Here is a 20,628-nt window from a genome sequence, read left to right on the forward strand (position 1 = left end):
ATTCGGTCTTTATTGCATTGGAAGATTTATTAAGATAGTAAAACTAAATGAGACAATAGAATTTGGGGCAATATTCACGGGTTTGCAAAAACATCAGACTTTAGAGATCCCATAGTGAGGTCCACGTTATAATGGCAGTGGAGAAAGCTGGAAAAAAACGTTGCTGATCCTCTGTCTTGTCAATGCCTTCTAGAGACGGTAGCTGATACAGGTTTATTGATGTAATATTAACTGTTCATTCTCTTTTAAAATAATTCATAATCTAAATTGCCTACTGCATATTCCATTTTTCCGTCAGTTTACCGATGTCTTATAATTAATTATTAGAAAAGTTGTAATATATTATGTTTGTATTGTAAATATGGAGACGATATAAAGGTACCTCCTTGATAAGTCCGGTGTCCCTTCAAACAGTGTATCTAGCACTTTCAATGGAGAAAATAATAGATGACAGTCATGGCTAAATCTTCACAATATACTGTGCTTACTGTACTGGCCCTTCTCATTAGATTGAAAGTTGTATTAATGAGCGAGGTCTACTGTACGCAGAACTACTAGTTATTGATTCTTCATTGTTAAAAGATGATCTGGCAACAGAGCAAAGCAAGGAAGAGATAGCGCTATCCGATTTGTTGAATGATAGACAAGGATAGCAATACCCTTGCTAATCGAACACTGCCATTATAACGTGGACCTCACTATAGCTTTTTCGGACTATGTGTAAGGCTCAACTCACACTTAGGCGTCTCAGGTGGAGAAGAGACTGGACTCTAGTGGAGAGCATGTGTTTCCAAATGATGACGTCGCGGAGACTAGAATCGACTGGTCTGAGTGTCACCATTGGGAAACACATGCTCTCCACTAGAGTCCAGTCTCTTCTTCACCTGAGTCGCGTAAGTGTCAGTTGAGCCTAAAGGTATAGTGAAGTCCACGTTATAATGGCAGTGTTTGATTAGCAATGGTATTGCTATCCTTGTCTATCATTCAACAAAGCGGATAGAGCTATCTCTTTCTCGCTTTGCTCTGTTGCCAGATCGTCTTTCAACAATGTAGAATCAATCAACTAAAAATTTCATCTCAATTATGAAAATTCATCACGAAGTAATTATTTATTGCTTAATAAAATATAATTGATTATTTTTAACGAGAATGAACAGTTAATATTACAACGATAACCCTGTATCAGCTACAGTCTATAGAAGGCATTGTCAAGACAGTGAGTATTGGCAACATTGTTCTCTATCTTCCTCCACTGTCATTATAACGTGGACCGTTAGACCAGTTATAGAATAGACACGGCCCATTGTATATTCATACTGAAAGTCGATGAAGCCAACATCTACTGCCATATCTCCAAATCGTGACGGTCAGCATCATATAGAAAACTTTTCTGTAGAGTTTGTTTACATTGTTTTCCATAGCAGATTGTGTCTATTTCAGCGGGGGCGCAACGGGAGTTCACCATTTTAATGAATAATAATTTACATCCTTCTGAAATAGACACAATCTGAAAGTTTTCTATCCGAAGATGACGTCACGATTTGGCGATATGGCAGTAGATGTTGGCATCAGAGACTAGACTTCCCAGCGTGTCTATTCTATAACTGGTCTAAGGAATATACAATGGGGCGTGTCTATTCCATAACTGGTCTAAGGTTTCTACAGACCTGGCTATGAAACTGATGATGAACATGAGTGTATGTGATTATATAAACATTATATTATGCTTGTTCTACTGTTGCCAACCTAAGGAATAGCACCTCCAGTAAGCACAACTACCTTTCCTGTTCAAACCAAAGTAGACAGTTCGTGCGGTGTGGTGGCAACACTGCTCAGGTCCAGCGTGGCATGCGGCACACTGGGACTTCCGCTTCCGCTCGCCTCTCTTGGCGCCAAATTCAAACCGGCTCCGTTTGCCGCCATCGACGAGTGATGCGGCGACGAGATGGCACTGTGACTGCTGGTGCGGAGCGCATGCGCAGTGGAGTAGTTGGTGTGATGGTGGTGGGGGTAGAGGTGGGCGGAGTCGGCTGTCACGTGATGATTGGGTGTGGTCGCTCCTGCAGTCGCTGCATTCTGTTCATCAAATCAAATATGTAAATTTTATTAGTTGTAATTTATTACTCGGATATCTCGAAAACTAGAGGAGATATAAAAAAAGTTGTGAAATGAATAATGTAGGAAATTATGTAAGCTTCAGTTTGTTATACTAGTAGTTCTGTGAACAGTAGACCTCGCGCTCAGTGAGTTACATTGACCTGTTATGTTTTCTCAAAAATTAATAGATAATTTATCAATTAAAAATGTCTAGAAAAAATCCTAAATAAACATAAGGCTTTCTGTCCTATATCGTACCGTGACGTGCCGTCCCGGAATGTGAGTGTGAGCGCTGTTATCAGGTCTGGCTGCAACTGTCTACAACGTTGATGGAAAGATACAATTTTCAAGATGTTCGATGTTTTTGAACGGGTAGTATTATAGTCCACTAGACAGCTGATTTATTATGAATAATTCTATAGTCTGATTTTTACGGTAATATTGGCGTATGAAGCTCTCCTTTTTCCTTTTATAATATCCTTGAAATGCAAAATTTCCAAAAACCTTGTATATACGTCGACTTGAATCTTAGACCTCACTTCGCTCGGTCAATGACTGTCAAGTCCTTAGGATACATAGTTTTTGAGTTTTATGCGATAAATAAAAAAAATGGTACCTTTAAACCACCCCCACACCCTTAGCACAAGGACTTTTGGTATGTTTACCTCCTTACTACCCTAAACAGAACTGTGGGGTCAAAAATTGTCTTTCCCACTTTTCCCTCTATACCCTTTTTTGAGCATTCATTGCTTAGACTAATGTCATTTGTATAATAAATAAATAAATGTTTATTTCCCCAAAAAAAACTAAAACTACAACATCAATTACACAAAATATTAGATAAATTACAATATTACATACAATAGTTAGTTACAAAAAATTATTTTAATGTGTCCTCTACTTGTTTAGTTTTTTCTGTGTGGAAATTGACCTTCTCCACTATGGCGTACCATGTTCTAGAGTAGGTTTTGTTAGTTTTTAGTGCATATTATCAATTAGTTAGTGTTTAGTAAGTCATTAGGTGGTTAGTTGTTATTTGAAATAATGTTTTCTATGTTCTGTCTTCCTTTGCTCATCAACCAATTGTGTACTATTGTTTGTAACTTTTTAGGATGATTCATCTGTTTAAAGTTTGCAGGATGTAGATTATATAATTTTGGTGCTAAATGATTGAAATGTGTCTGGTATAGTGCCTTCCTTGCAACACTGGTGATGAGAAGATTCCTGTATCTGGTGTTGTGGTTGTGGTTTCTGGTTTGAAATGTTGTTGGGTTCTTGTGTAATCTGCATAGTAAAGGATGTACTAGAATAATATAATAATACTATAGCTTTATTTACATTCTTAAAAGAACAAAAGCCTCTCTTATGAGGTACTAGCTGGCCCGGTACTAGTTCAAAACTGATAATTCACAAGCAGTTCGTAATGGAAACAAAATTTTAATAATAAATAATCAATTCATTAGCATTTGAATAATTGCAATATCTCAGTAATTTTCATCTGTAGACTGGCTGGCCGCTATGGCTTCGTATAAAAAGAGCGCTGATATCCAGAGATTGTCAGTTTGGTGTAAGGGTAAGCATTCCTGACCAGCAATTAGGAGGTACTGGGTTCGATTCCCGGGCTGACAAACAATTTTTGAATAGTAGCGTTCATCAAATTTTCATCTTTTGTGTTTACCCTGTTGTCAATATTTGCAGTAGCAGAAGTCTTTGGGGTGAATTACAGTATTTAATTTGGATTTTCTTTTAATAATTATTAATTCTTTAGCATTTGAATATTGTGTATCTTTTCGGATGCAACACGTTGCTTTTGAGAAGATACAAAAGAGCATCTGTTGCTTATGGAGAGATACATTAAAACTCGTTCTGTATCTTTTAGTCTCAACTCAAACTTAGGCGACTCAGGTGGAGAAGAGACTGGACTCTAGTGGAGAGCATGTGTTTCCAAATGGTGACACTCAGACCAGTCGATTCTAGTCTCCGCGACGTCACCATTTGGAAACACATGCTCTCCACTAGAGTCCAGTCTCTTCTCCACCTGAGTCACAGTATACATACAGTACCGTATGGAAACTTGGCTAGTACCCTGACGCCAAAATCCGCCATCTTGTTAGGAAGCGCCGCATTGTAATAGTATTGATGGTAGGTTCGGATCACTTTAATGATCCGGATCAATTGATCTCATTCACTGCCACGAGCCAATCAGAAGAACAGGATTGGAACTTCCCAGGGTCACGTGACGTGTCTAGTATTTGCGTCATGTAAAAAGCATTGGTTAGATTACAAGTTTCCATTCTGTACCTATTCTGTGCCTGAGTCGCGTAAGTGTGAGTTGACCTTCGAATGCAACGCGTTGATTTTGAGAAGATACAAAAGAGCTTCTGCTGTTTATAGGAAGATTGGAGAGATTCATTGAAGCTCATAGTCTATCTTTTCGAATGCATCACGTTGCTTTTGAGAAGATACAGAAAATCTTTTGTTGCTTATGGAAAGTACATTAAAGCTCTCTGTCTATCCTTTCGGATGCAACACGTTGCTTTTGAGAAGATACAGAAGAACATCTGTTCATTTTGGAATGATACAGTGACGCTCCATGTGTTTCTTTTCGGATGCAACAGTATGCTTTTGATAAGGTACAAAAGAACATTTTTTGCTAATGGAGAAATACATTGAAGCTCATTGTGTATCTTTTCGGATGTAAAACGTTGCTTTAGAGAAGGTACAAAAGAACAACTGTTGCGATACATTGAAGCTCATTGTGTATGTTTTCGGATGTAACACGCTGCTTTTGAGAAGATACAAAAGAGCTTCTATTGTTTATGCAAAGATACATTAAAGCTTCTTGTGTATCTTTTCGGATGTAACACTTAGCTTTTGAGAAGATACAGATGACCATCTGTTTCTCATGGAGAGATACCTTGAAGGTCATAGTGTATCTCTTTGGATGCAACACTTTGCTCTTGAGAAGATACAAAAGAGCATCAGTTGCTTATGGAAAGATACATTGAAGCTCATTGTATATCTTTGCGGATGCAACGCGTTGCTTTTGAGAAGATACAGAAGAGCATCTGTTGCTGTTTGGATGAGCAGCCTACCTGTTGCAAGTGAGCAGCGTGTTGCATCTGCAGCTCGCGCTGTTTGCGTGCGAGAGAGCGCACTGCGTCTGTCTTCTCCTTCTGCCAGACGAAGACGTTGTGCACCATTGCGCAGCCGCAGAACACTATGCCGAAGCCAATCAGGCCGCTTGTCAAGATGGCCGGCGTCGAATGGAACTGGATGAACGTGTACAGGATCAGTCCTGCAGACAAAATAATATGCAATTTACTTTCATAAATGAAATTTGATTCATTGATTCTATCATCATTCTTTATTGAGCAGAGACTTAAGAAAATTGGAAATTGAATCCTATGTTAAGATGAATAGTCTGCGCTCGTCAATTGCAACAGGTACATACGGCCGTCTCCGGCCGATAAATTTTTCGATCCAAATTGAATGGGATTTTCCGACCGAACTAACTAGTCGAGCTGAGACAACAAAGTGTTTCTAACCTAAAATTGTTTCACAGTCTTGTTTTTGTTTTTTGAAGTTGTTCTGTTTTATAAAGTAACTATGGACAATGAAAAGTTGATGAGTTTGATTCAAGAGCATGTCCATTGTGGGATATGCGAGACAAAAGATATCAATTTAATTTTTTTCATCCAACTGACTACCTATGAAAGGGGTATAAGGATTTGTCAATTATAATCTAAGTCGTCAATCTTTGCATTCTATAATGCAAAAAGAATTCCTCACTGGAATAAGGACAAACCTGCAACAACTCCTCCCTCACCTTAATTCTGAACTTTTCACCTGTAAGAGCTTTTATGCGTGTTGGCAATGAATTATAAAGCCGAATTCCTGCACTCTTTACCCTCCTCTCATACATACCAGTTCGATGAATGTCGTCTCTGAGGTTTTGTCTATATCTGGTATTGTATGAGTGGAACAACTCTCCTGTATTGAACCTATCTTTATTCCTATCAATAAAACAAAGAGCCTCTAAAATATATACACCTGGTAGTGGGAGAATCTTTAACTCTTTGAAATAATCTCTACAACTTGCTCTAATAGATTCACCCACCATCACTCTAACTGCCCACTTTTGAATCCTAAATATATGTATTGCATGAGTTGAATTGCCCCAAACACCGTATGAAAGAAGAGAATGGAACACAGCAAAATAAACACTTCTAAGCGTTCCTGCATCCAGCAATTTCTTCACGGTTCTAAGAACAAATACTGCTGAGTTTAGTTTGCTTTTTAGCTGGTCTAAATGAGGTCGCCAGGAGAGTTCAGAGTCCAGCACTACTCCAAGTACCTTTGCCTCGTTTGCTGAACCTATGTTTCCATCTCTCGTGTCCAATACTGCTTCCCGAGCCGTCCTGAATGGAATCTGCATAGTCTTATTGTAATTTAGTACCAACATATTTGAGGCCAGCCATTCTTCTAGTTTCTGAAGAGCTCTTCTACTTTCAGATTCCATATCATGCTGACTGTTACTTTTCAATAAAATACTTAGTCTATATTAAAGTCTAGAACTTAGCAGAATCCCGAGCTCGGAAACAGGCTCATAATATAGAGTCTTCCGAGTGAATTGAATTGGGAATAAAAGCAAAGATTCAATGCAAAATAACCTAACCTATATTAATAATTATGGAATATATAAATAATAAAATATTTATATTTTATTGTAAACCAACCTGTGAGGAAGACCGGGATGGATACAAAAAAACCTCCAACTGCACACACTCTGGTTATTGAAGACTTCTTCAAATATTTATTTGTTCTGGAAATAGAAAAAAATGTATTCTAAAATAATGTTATACATTAAATTAAAAATACTAAGAAATTGTCAAAAAACCACAGATTTATTGATAGTTAGAGAGACCGATTTCAGTTGTTACACCATTGTCAATCTCTGATAAACTAAAACTAAATACAAGAGCAGCAGAATTTATACTAGCAGGCGGCTACTGCTATTGGTCGAGGGCATGAACGCCTGCCATTGGCCTAGCTAGACAGTCTCCTCCCCCTCAACGGTGTGACAAAATGGCGGCTTAAGCAACAGAATCGCCATGATAATAAAATTTACTTTGAGTACAAAATAAGAACCAAGAAAACAAGTGTGAAAGATAATAAAACAAATATATTTATTATTATTCTTTACTCGTTAAATGTCTTCGAATTACAGTATTTTCATGATTTATAATACATAAATACTGTATAACATTTCTTTTTGTGTAGTTGAGAAGTTGATATTGTGGTAATTATTCATATTGAATGAAAAATACTAAGAAATTGTCAAAAACCACAGATTTATCGATACTTAGAGAGACCGGTTTCGGTTGTTACACCATTGTCAATCTCTGATAAACTAAAACTAAATACAAGAGCAGCAGAATATATACTATTAGGCGAGTACTGCTATTGGTCGAGGGCATGAACGCCTGCCATTGGCCCAACTAGACAGTCTCCTCCCACTGAATGGGACATCACCATTGTCAATCTCTGATAAACTAGAACTAGATACAAGATCAGCAGAATTTATACTAGTAGGCGAGTACTGCTCCCACTCAGTGGGAGGAGACTGTTTAGCTGGGCCAATGACAGGCGTTCATGCCCTTGACCAATAACAGTAGTCGCCTACTAGTATAAATTCTGCTGCTCTTGTATCTAGTTCTAGTTAATCAAAGATTGACAATGGTGTAACAACCGAAACCGGTCTTTCTAAGTATCAATAATTCTGTGGTTTTTGACAATTTCTTAGTCTTTTTCATTCAATATGAATAATTAACACAATCTCAACTACACAAAAAGTAATGTTATACAGTATTTATGTATTATAAATCATGAAAATACTGTAATTCGAAGACATTTAACGAGTAAAGAATAATAATAAATATAGTGAGGTCCACGTTATAATGGCAGTGTTTGATTGACATTGGTGTTGCTATTTTTGTCTATCCCTGTATCATCTTTTAGTTTTAACACTTCATGAGCCATTTCAATAATCATTAGTTCTGAAATAGAAGATTGTAATATTCTGATAATATGGAAGGGCAGAACAGGATAATATCATAGAGAAACAATAGCATAAGTAGAAATCCCATCTTATAGGGCGTTTATGTCGCAACTTTTACTGTTATCTCAAGCTGATAGTCCACGTAGTTCTTTCCTGTGAAGCTTTATGACGCTGGTAGTCTCTCATATTGTGCCGTTCATACACTCTCACCCCAACAAAACAGTAAAAATCGACAGTAATCGGCTTGGGATAACAGTAAAAGTTGCGACATGAACGCCCTATACCATGGGATAACTACTTACGCTATTGTTTCTCTATGTTAATACTCAAAAAAAGACCCTCCACAAAATAATTTATACTACAGTCCAAATAATAAGAATGAGAAAACTTTCCATACTTCTATAGTGATGTCCAATGATATTGCTATCCTTGTCTATCATTCAACAAAAGCAGATAGCGCTATCTCTTTCTCGATTTGCTATGTAGCCAGATCGTCTTTCAACAATGTAGAAATAATAATTTATTAACAAAATCTTCCATGTTAATTATGAAAATTCATTATGAAATTATTGAAAATAGTTATTTGTGCAACTAGTGCGCAAAGTGACAGTTTGCTGCACCGAAAGAAATGTTTACGCCCGAGCCGTAGGCGAGGGCGGAATGGTTTCTTGAGTGCAGCAGAGGAACTTTGCGCACGTATTTCACATTAAGTTTTTCCTACAGTTACCATTGAATATGAAAAGTGGGTAATTATGGGTAAAATTGCCTGAAATGCATCAAATGTTTTTCTGTGTAATTTTATTATTGATAAAAACCTTAATCCTAAAATCCTAAAGTCCTCGTTGTCGTTGGTTATAATATATAATGAATAATAATTAGCGCGTTGTGCTTGGTTGCACCTCTGCTCACTATAGCAGCCACAGCAGTCACTGTTACCAACTTCATTTTGATTTTGCTGCACTGTTGCTCCATATAACCTACTAAGTATTTTGCGTTGCCATGTTGCAAATCTGGAGTGCAGAAAAATTTTTCCCGCACTAGAGCGGAAAAGTGATTCTTTGCGTTCTGTAATCAGTGCAGCAATGGCCACTTTTCAACGTAACTGTAGGAAAAAATTATTTCTTGCTTAATAAAATATCATTGATTATTTTAAATTAGAATGAACAGTTAATATTACATCAATAAACCTGTATCAGCTACCGTCTATAGAAGGCATTGACAAGTAGGAGGATTGGCAGCGTTGTCTCTCCTATCTTCCTCTACTGCCATTATAATGTGGACATCACTATAGCTATGTTTTTATGCATTGATGTATTTATTTGTGGATACATCAATTAAACATCATATTTAAATATGGTCGGGAACGAACGACATGCTTGGCCCAAAACTATTCATTTCTACCCTTATGGTGCATTTTCGTTTGTGCATAAATTTAGGCAGTCGACGACGACAAGCATTGTTGACATTCATATTGTCCAAATTTCAAGTGTGCTAAAACAGCTGATCAAAAACGTTTCATTATTTGTGTTCATTATTCAAGAATCGAACATTTCTAATAATATATACATATTGCTGCTAAAAAGTATAAGCTCAACCTGCCCAATTAAAGCATAATTGAACATTATCGTTCAGGTTATTTAGACAAATTGAAATCTACCCAATCTGAGATCCTCACCCTGTCGTGGTCGACGACGGCATTTACGCACAAACGAAAACCCTCATGACACGATCCTGTGATGCATTGCAAAATCGCCATTTTATGGAGTACTAGTTTACCAATTTTCAAATTTATCAGCTGTTATCATTATAGATTAAACAACATTATGTGTTAAATAATGTTGTTTAATCTATAATGATAACAGCTGATAAATTTGAAAATTGGTGAACTAGAACTCCATAAAATGGCGATTTTGCAATGCATCACAGGATCGTGTCATGACCTGTATTTGAAGACCTTGTTTGGTTCATGAGTTCATGAAATTCTATAGATAAATTTTTCATGGTAGGTCTGATAAATTTGAAAATTGGTGCAACCAGAACCCCACAAAATGGCGATTTTGCAATGCATCACAGGATCGTGTCATGACCTGTACTTAAAGACCTTGTTTGGTTCATGAGTTCATGGAATTCTATGGATACATTTTTCATGGTAGGTCTGATAAATTTGAAAATTGGTGCAACCAGAACCCCATAAAATGGTAATTTTGCAATGCATCACAGGATCGTGTAATGACCTGTATTTATAGACCTTGTTGGAATTCATGAGTTCATAAAATTCTACGGATACATTTTTCATGGTAGGTCTGATAAATTTGAAAATTGGTGCAACTAGGACCCCATAAAATGGTAATTTTGCAATGCATCACGGGATCGTGTCATGACCTGTATTTATAGAACTTGTTGGAATTCATGAGTTCATAAAATTCTACGGATACATTTTTCATGGTAGGTCTGATAAATTTGAAAATTGGTGCAACTAGGACCCCATAAAATGGTAATTTTGCAATGCATCACGGGATCGTGTCATGACCTGTATTTAAAGACCTCGTTTGGTTCATGAGTTCATGAAATTCTACGGATAAATTTTTCATGGTAGGTCTGATAAATTTGAAAATTGGTGCAACCAGAGCCCCACAAAATGGCGATGAAGAAGAAAACGAAGAAGGCTTGAGATAACAGTAAAAGTTACGACATAAACGCCCTATACCAACGGGATATCTACTTACGCTATTGTTTCTCTATGATAATATCCAATCCATTGGGAACTTATGGGAAAGAGGCTTCCAGATCTAATTATCTAACAGCTTTCTGAATTGATTCTCTCATCGAATTTGGTAGAGAGTTAGTGGGGAGGATATTTTTAATATTGTTTCCTTAGAATGGACATTGATATGTCCAAAGCTCCGCCAATTTATGTACATGCATAACAATATAATTATCTATAGTTATTATATTACAAATTACTTTTTCATATCATATACAGTTCAATAATTATTTTCTTAGTCTATATTATGTAAATTCATGTATAATTTTGCTGTATTGTAAGCTATTGTATATAAGTGTATAAGCCAGTATATATTGTAATCTACATAAATAAAGTACTCAATCAATCAATCAATCGAACATGGAAACAGCATTATTTTCCCTTTTTCCAGACATTTTCCATATTCATGCGGACACGTTTGTTTTGTTCCTTAGAAAGCAATCTAATGAGGTGTCCGAATTACAGGAGCATCATTGAACAGAAATAAAGTAAGCATAAATAATAAAACCGGAAAAAATAGTGAAAACAAAGTTTTATACTCTAAAATCTGGTTTAGCACTAACATAAACACAAACCCCACCCTCAATAATTGAAGAAGTTTTAGGCAATAGCCTGTTTTTTCTTTTCCGATTATTGTATTTTTTGCTAACCAAATAAATAAATAAATAAATAACAAAAACTGAATCACTGATACCATGCCGTGTCTACACTGAACAAATAGTGAAATCTAAAGAAGAGGAAGAAGAAGAGAAGAAGAAGAAGAAGAAGAAGAAAAGAGAAGAAGAAGAAGAAGAAGAAGAAGACAGGAGAAGAAGAAGAAGAAGAAAAGAAGAAGAAGAAGAAGACAGGAGAAGAAAGAAGAAGAAGAAGAAGAAGAAGAAGAAAAGAGAAGAAGAAGAAGAAGAAGAAGAAGACAGGAGAAGAAGAAGAAGAAGAAGCAGAAGAAGAAGAAGAAGAAGAAGAGGAAGAAAACGAAGAAGAAGAAGAAGAAGAAGAAGACGAAGAAGAAGAAGAAGAAGAAGAAGAAGAAGAAGAAGAAGAAGAAGAAGAAGAAGAAGAGGAGAAGAAGAAGAAGAAGAAGAAGAAGAGAAGAAGAAAAGAGAAGAAGAAGAAGAAGAAGAAGAAGAAGAGAGAGAAGAAGAAGAGAAGAAGAAGAAGAGAGAAGAAGAAGAAGAAGAAGAAGAAGAAGAAGAAGAAGAAGAAGAAGAAGAAGAATAAGAATTTGTTGACAAATGAATTAATATTGATACCTTTCACCGTCGGGCGAGTCCCGGACTAGCTTGACTGCAAACAAGAACTGAACAGAGCAGACGAGCAGGCAGCAGAGGTTGAGAGAGAGCGAGAGCGCGCACAGGGCGAGAGTCACCTCGTAGACAACGACATACTCGTCGGGAGAGAGCACCGTCGGGAAACTGTCGCTTGGCGGGATGACGTCATTCGGACTCACCGGACTGATTTTCAGCAGGAAGATCAGCGACAGTAGAGCCAGCAGCAAGCTGAAATCAATCAATTTCTATGAAAATTTCCGTACAGAAAACTAGTGAGATAAAGTAGAAGATGAGGGGAAATAAAATAAAATATAGTATATTACGCTACAAGCACAGAGAGTTAGTGTTTACGGTAAGAGGATAGTTTATCCGGAATATGTTATCCGAATACCGTAAACACCTTTCTGAGAGAGTCGCGTACGATATTTTTCGCCACACTACAGGTATAGATCAACGTTAGTAGACAGAATGTTGATCACTCACAGGTGTAAGATTCGAAGTGGAGGGGGGAACGCCAGCGTGACGTCACGTGTAGTAAAAATGTGATGGAGTAACCACACTGAGCATACAGTTTATTCACTGTATCTTCAAATATATCGTCGTTTATTACCCTCAAGATTGACCTAGAACTTGGAAATTCTTCATACTTATAGCGAATGAATCACCGATTCTAATGATGTTGTTAAATATTCCAAGTTCATTCAACTTGTATGAATAAAATGAAGTTGAAAGTTTTCCAAGAATCTAAAAACGTGACACGAAAAAGTTAATAAGCTGGAAAAGCGTTATTAGACAACGTTATACTATTATAATTTCAGATTAACGCATGAAAAATATTGAAAAATTAATGCATTGCAATAAACCGATCCCGATAAATTTCGTTCATATAAATGCACTGAACACATGCTGGTATCGAGCACATGTTCTACGAGAATCAAAATATCTCATCCCCGAAATTCACAAGCTGGTGTATAGCCAAACTACAAAATATAAAAACGAGCTAGAAGATGAAGATACCTTAAGGGTTTTAAAAGGAAAGTTAGGAGGTGGGGTTTTTGCTTTTATATGGTAAAATGCTTGTATTATTTAAATGTTTTGATAATTATTGTAAGGCTGAAACAGAAAGCTTGCATGTCAGAAAATGTTTGTGTTATATAATTTGACTATACGTCACCGTATGATTTTCAAGAATGCGATATTTTGCCTACTCTGTACTACAGCCTACGTCACGGCTGCAGTTCCCCCACTCCAATCGCATTTCAAATAAAATACTATAGATGAGTGACCAACCTTCTGTCTACTAACTTTGGGTATAGATGACGCCACAAAGTTAGGCGGTTTCGTGGGTCTCTTGTGCGTCCCAACAGCTGATGTTGTCAAGTAGAGTTGTTATCTAGCTTGGCTTAGGTGATGATTTTTAATCAAAGGAGACAATAAATAGATGCAATGCATCAGCTGTGAGTAGGTTACATCATGTGACCCACGAAGCCCCCTAACTTTTTGGCATCAGCTATATAAGAATAATAAATCGAATAAGAATGTTTTATGAGGGGGGGGGAAACTTTGATGTCTTATATCACAAGAACCAGACGTCGTAGGGTACTCAAAGTGGGGTGAAAATTTCCGATCTCACCCTCCTGAACACAATGCACCATATGGCACAGTTGTCCAAACACATTTTCAAAAAGCGGCCGGAAAGGGTACTCTATCCGGCCTTAGCCGGAAAGAAGCATGTTCTGACGTCAGACGAGAGTCGTCTGCAAACAATGTCTTTCAGATCTACGTAGGGACTGGAAAACAGCTGCTTTCTGTGCAGTGTGGCGAAAAAATATTATCTTACGTCACAAGGACGGGAAAGGGCCTTCTACAGGCGAGAATGATGTTTGTTTTTTCACTTTTTGTGTAGTTGAGAAGTTGATATTGTGGTTATTATTCATATTAAATTAGAAAGACTAAGAAATTGTCAAAAACCACAGATTTATTGATAGTTAGAGAGACCGGTTTCGGTTGTTACATCATTGTAACAAAACTAAACTAGTAGTTCTGTGAACAGTAGACCTCACGCAGTATTCTCATCCACAAGTACCTGATTGAAACTATAGACCTTATGGAAATACAGCAATAGACTGGCTTCTCCACACATCTGTGTAATCACTTGTCAGCTGATTTATTATGAATAATTCTAGTCTGATTTTTACTCTAATATTGGCGTATGAAGGAGGCTCCTTTTTCCTTTTATACTAGTAGTTCTGTGAACAGTAGACCTCACGCAGTATTCTCATCCACAAGTACCTGATTGAAACTATAGACCTTATGGAAATACAGCAATAGACTGGCTTCTCCACACATCTGTGTAATCACTTGTCAGCTGATTTATTATGAATAATTCTAGTCTGATTTTTACTCTAATATTGGCGTATGAAGAAGGCTCCCTTTTCCTTTTATATTATCCTTGAAATGCAAAATTTCCAAAAACCGTGTATATACGTCGACGCGCAATTAAAAAAGGAACATATCTGTCAAATTTCATGAAAATCTATTACCGCGTTTCGCCGTAAATGCTCAACATAAAAACTTTTAAACATTCAAACATTAAGAGAAATGCCAAACCGTAGACTTGAATCTTAGACCTCACTTCGCTCGGTCAATTAGCTGCCTTTATTAAAAACCTAGGAGTGCGAAGTTAGGGCACAGCCGGCCCTCTGTTACACTTAACCCTCCAATACAATTCCAAGTAAAACTAAAACACTACAACAAATATTATAAGATAAAAACACAAAACAGAGGTAGGGATAACGTCTGCGAAGTTTCCGTTCTGAACCGGCCAGTATTCCTCTAATTTCTTGTGAGTATTCAAGCGCTCATGTTAAACTAACGGAGTTTCCTGTCTGGAATCCTTATTGCCGTGCAAAGGCTAAAAATAAACTTTCTACCGGTGATATTTTCAAAGTTTTTCGATTTGTATATCATCAAGCTAACAAAATGAAGAAGTTTTCTCGGGAAAACATTTTTTTCCGATCATTTCTTTTTCAGATATGAACGCCTGAACCTTTACATTTTTGGGACAGAACATTTCAAGTTCGGTAAGAGATAAATCCATGAGATTCAGAGGATAGATTCTTCATGGTATTGTTGATTGATTAGAACATAAAATTTTCTGAAAATATCAATTATTGAGAAAGTTATTAAATTTACTAAAAAAGACCAAAAATAACTTTTAGTTGAATTATTTGTGGTCATTTTTGGTAAATTGAATAACTTTCTCAATTAATTGATATTTTCAGAAAGTTTTTGTCTGAATCAATCAACAATACCATGAAGAATTTATCCTCCGGATCTCATGGATTTATCTCTTACCGAGAGTTAGTTAGTGGGAAGGATATTTTTAATATTCTTTCCGAAGAATGGACATTGATATGTCCAAAGCTCCGTCAATTTATGTACATGCATTACAATATTATCTATTTTATCTATAGTTATTATAAATTGCTTTTTTCATATTATATACAGCTCAATAATTATTTTCTTAGTCTATATTATGTAAATTCATCTATAATTTTGCTGTATTGTAAGCTATTGCATATAAGTGTATAAGCCAGTATATATTGTAATCTACATAAATAAAGTACTCAATCAATCAAACTGAATTTGAAATGTTCTGTCCCAAAAATGTAAGGCTTTAAGCGCTCATATCTCAAGAAGAAATGACCGGAAAAATGTTTTCCTGAGAAAACTTTATCATTTAGATAGCTTGATGATATACAAATCGAAAAACTTTGAAAATACCACCAGTAGAAACTTTATTTATAGCCTTTGCACAGCGTTAAGTCGACTGACTCTAATCGACAAATTGGCAACTGCGCTTCCACCTATGACTCTATCCATCACTGTGATTGGCTGATCTCCCTCCATTTCTCTGTGCCACAAATTCCTCCAAGTCTGAAGTTAATTTGTACGGACTATAACCATAGAGAAACAATAGCGTAAGTAGATATCCCATGGTATAGGGAGTTTATGTCGCAACTTTTACTGTTATCTCAAGCCGATTACTGTTGATTATTGTCAATTTTTACTGTTTTGTTGGGGTGAGAGTGTATGAACGGCACAATATGAGATACTACCAGCGTCATAAAGCTTCACAGGAAAGAACTGCGTGGACTATCAGCTTGGGATTAGGGATGGGTATCGATACATCGATGTTTAGAAACATCGATGTTTCAACATCAAACATCGATGGTTTTAACATCGATGTTTATTGTTCGATGTTTTTAACATCGATGTTTATTGTTCGATGTTTTTAACATCGATGTTTATTGTTCGATGTTTTTCACTTATCGATGGTTTTACCTAGTCATCGGTCATTCGATGTTTTTCCCAACAAAAAGGAATTTTTCAATCAGGCTCTCTGTATTTTTATGTAAAACTGTTGGATACTATTGAAGATTTACATAACTGTGGCCCTTGTCAAGGTTAGATACCTATATATAATTGAATAAGAGGTCGGATTTTTCGTTTCTTAGGAAGAAAGAGTTTTTCTTATTACCAGTGCTTTCCTCAACATACGTTTAATACCAATTATTAATCTAGCTCTGGAATAGAGGTCCTCGTTTAGTATGGAGTGTAGATAGCCATAAAAAACACCTCTATTCATTCTCATTTCCTGAATAAAACTATCAGGTATTGAATGAATACGATTATGAGTAACAAAGATTGCTAAAATTTAGCTTATGATGAAATCCCAAGACAGAATCTTCGAGGATATCCCGAGAGGTTTCTGACTCAACTATGAAGATGACAAATCTTATGAACTATAATAGAGTTGATGTATCTTTCTAGTCACAACCTGACTTCAATTATTTGAAAGACTGTTACTTGAATACCAAGTCTAAAATTGCTGTAATTCCAGTTAGTAACAGTTAAAATATTGAAACAGCTCCAGATAAAATTGTAGTCACTTTGGGAGTTTTTTTTGTATTTTTAAGTATTTCGAGATTTGGACCAAAGAATAATACCGTCTTAATTTCTCTTATACTAAACAAATATTCAAATCTATAAAACAGTATTTGAGGTTATTGGATTTTCTTTTTTATATTCGATTAAATATCAATCTCCGTTGATAACGTAGAGTCTGATTACCTACAACTACAAACAATTTATTAACTTTCAGTTTCGTTGCTGCCGATCAATAATATTCCTTTATTGTTAACTACTTTTTAAAAGCTCTGTCCCTTTCTTTTACATGTACATAAAAAAGGAAATTGATTTCACTATCTGAGTTACTCTAAAGATATAATAATCTTCCGAAAAATGTACGGCAACACGTCGATGTTTAAAACATCGATGTTTAAAAACATCGATGTTTACTGTTCGATGTTTTCCACTTATCGATGTTTAGGAGAAAAAAACCTCGATGTTCAAAACATCGATGTTTTGTCTTTCGATACCCATCCCTACTTGGGATATAACAGTAAAAGTTGCGACATAAACGCCCTATACCATGGCATATCTACTTATGCTATTGTTTCTCTATGGTATAACCTTGATTGAACAAAGACAGTCTAACTAACCTGATTAGACAGAGCAATCCGAGTGAGGTGAGCATTTCACGAACACCCGGCTCCTTGTGTGACACGGTGTCCGAGAGACCCGGCGTGAGGCTAGCGGGCGTTCCCACATGGGGAGGACTAGACAGGTGGAGACCCCCGTTCGAGACTAGCTGAGGCTGCGTCGGTAGCAGGCTTGTGATTGGCTGTTGGAAACAAGAATCATTATTATTATTTATTTGTCAAAGTACAGTTACAATTTTTTGTGTAGTTGAGAAGTTGATATTGTGGTAAATATAGTTCATATTATATAGTTCAATATCCGGGGACCAAGCTTTGCTCTGGAGTGTAAAAGCATAAAAAATTTATAACGAAAGATTGAATTTATAGTTTATATTTATTTATTTTCTCAGTCGTACAATTATTTTTACAGTTATATGAGTAGGCACAACAGGCGTATGCTCAAAACTGTCCCTTTTCAAATTTATACTGCAGTCCAAATCAAAATCTAGGTTAAGCTACTATCACTCATCAAAATAACAATTGTATCAATGTCAATAACAATATCAATGTATGTGTAACGGCTTGGAATTTATTCACTCATGTGTGTGCGTAGTGTGTGTGTGTGTGTGTGTGTGTGTGTGTGTGTGTGTGTGTGTGTGTGTGTGTGTGTGTGTGTGTGTGTGTGTGTGTGTGTGTGTTTCCCTTCCCGTGCGAATGTTGATAGTTGAGCTTGAATATTAAAATTAAATAAGTATTTTTATCTTTTATTTAAATATTTTTGATATTGTATTATTCAATACTATTAAATATTGGTAGCTATCTATGATAGTAATATTATTTCTCTGTATCATAGATAAGTTATCTGTGTAAATTGAATTTCAATATACTTATGTGAACTCTTACTCACGAACAGACCGACAGGTCCATGTGAGTACAGTTTCAATTATTTTGTGAAATAGTTTAAACATAGATATAATTTTCTTTAAATTAGTACATTTACTTATGTTTTATAAGTCTTTTTTTGTGAAACAATAAATCAATTCAATTTATTCACACTTCAAAAAACAAACACATCATCAATTACAAATAGATATACTATGAATTCTATTTAGAATGATATACTATGTTTGCTACAATATTTGTTAATATACTATGTACTATTCTACACTAACAGCATCTAGTTACTATTTTTGACTTTCTGAAGTAAACATTTTTTCTAAAAAAAGATAAATAAATGAAAATGAGTTTTTCTTGCTGAATTTTTCTTCTCGTGAGATCAGCTGGATGATCCCACACATGGACTCGTTCACTCTCTTCCATTACGGTATCGACAGACGACAAAATGTCCAGCTGTTTTTCCAAGGACGTATTTATCCTTTTAATGTCCTTCAGCGAGTTATCTCAGGATTGAGACCTAGTGCAATCGATTTTCATATCATAAACCTACTTTGTTCCAAATTTTGTGAGAATCGTTAGAGCCGTTTTCGAGATCCGGTCACATACAGATCTTATATATATGTCAGAAACATATAAACAGAAATTGCTAGTTTAATAGTATCGGATTAAATAAAAATACTAAGAAATTGTCAAAAACCACAGATTTATTGATACTCAGAAAGACCGGTTTCGGTTGCTACACCATTGTCAATCTCTGATAAACTATCAGTTTATCAGAGAAAACTATCTAGTTTATCAGAGATTGACAATGGTGTAGCAACCGAAACCGGTCTTTCTGAGTATCAATAAATTTGTGGTTTTTGACAATTTCTTAGTATTTTTATTTAACAGTTACAAATTTGCATAAAGCGGTCCATAGTCAGTCTATCCATAATTCAGTCTAGTCTTGGCATTCGGTAGAGAAGGTTGTTTTTCGCTCTGGCTGATTAGATAGTAGTAGTAGTGCCGATCCGTAATACAGAACCATGTTATTTAGCCTGTTCAAAATGGTTAACTGTTCATTGTGTAATTTGGTTTTGAATGATGTTAAGGACGAAATCAAATGTGTCGAGTGTAATGATGCATTTCATGCAAAGTGTTGCCGTGTAGGTACAACAGAAAATCTTCGTAAACTGGGACAGAAAAAAAATACCTGGAAATGTGATGAGTGTATTACATTGAAATCTTCCGTTGACAATAGTGCTTCAAATAGTAACCTGGAACTTGCTATTAAAAACCTAGGTATAAAAATGGACAAGCAGTTTGCAGAAATGAAGCAGTCACTTACTGAAATGATTCAATCGGAATTAAACGTGTTACGTCTCGAAGTCAACAAATCCGTAAAAGAGTACGCGAGTTTAAAGAATGAATGTAACGTTTTGCGGGATAATAATGTTCGCATGCAAGGTGAGATTTGTGATTTGAAAAATGAAATTAACTCTATCAACCAATATTCAAGGAAAGATAATGTGGTGATTATCGGTGTTCCCCAAACCAAGGGAGAGGACGTCTATCTTATTCTGCAAAAACTCGCTGAGATCTTGAAAATTCAGTTTCATATATCGGACATTTCAACTGCACATCGCCTGAATAATAAAGGAGGCCCACATCGACCCCCGATCGTAGTGAGACTTATGTCTAGGAACTGCCGCAAAATCTGGCTGAATGCGGCTCGTAAAATGAAGGGAATTGAAGCGAAGTTACTGCATGAATCATTCGATAATAAAAAAATCTACATTAACGAACACTTAACTGATTTTAACAGATCACTTCTCAATGCTGCGAGAGACTTAGTGAAACAAAATAGGATCGCGTTCGCTTGGGTTAGAGAAGGTAAAATCTTTGTTAGGAGAAATCCGGAAGGTCCAGTGGTAAGGGTTATTGTAGAGGATGATTTGAAAATATTTACGAACGACACTGAACAAGGAACTAGGAAATAAACTGTAAGTTGCAAGA

The 20,628-nt window shown here is 36.1% G+C and overlaps 1 protein-coding gene across 1 annotated transcript in view; it reads right to left on the reverse strand.

Moving 5' to 3' along the window:
- Nucleotides 1-441: 441 nt before the first annotated feature.
- The window catches only part of LOC111047125, a 30,572-nt gene continuing 10,385 nt past the window's right edge, over nt 442-20,628 (reverse strand). The window contains exons 3-7 of the mRNA XM_039435896.1: nt 17,758-17,939; nt 12,173-12,418; nt 6,837-6,922; nt 5,193-5,395; nt 442-2,076 (exon numbers count right to left, since the gene is read on the reverse strand). Of these exons, the coding sequence (XP_039291830.1) occupies nt 1,789-2,076; nt 5,193-5,395; nt 6,837-6,922; nt 12,173-12,418; nt 17,758-17,939 (1,005 nt within the window). The 3' untranslated portion in view covers nt 442-1,788. The remainder of the gene's footprint in view (nt 2,077-5,192; nt 5,396-6,836; nt 6,923-12,172; nt 12,419-17,757; nt 17,940-20,628) is intronic.

The sequence above is a fragment of the Nilaparvata lugens genome, chromosome 9, assembly GCF_014356525.2.
Source record: "Nilaparvata lugens isolate BPH chromosome 9, ASM1435652v1, whole genome shotgun sequence".
NCBI lineage: Eukaryota > Metazoa > Arthropoda > Insecta > Hemiptera > Delphacidae > Nilaparvata > Nilaparvata lugens.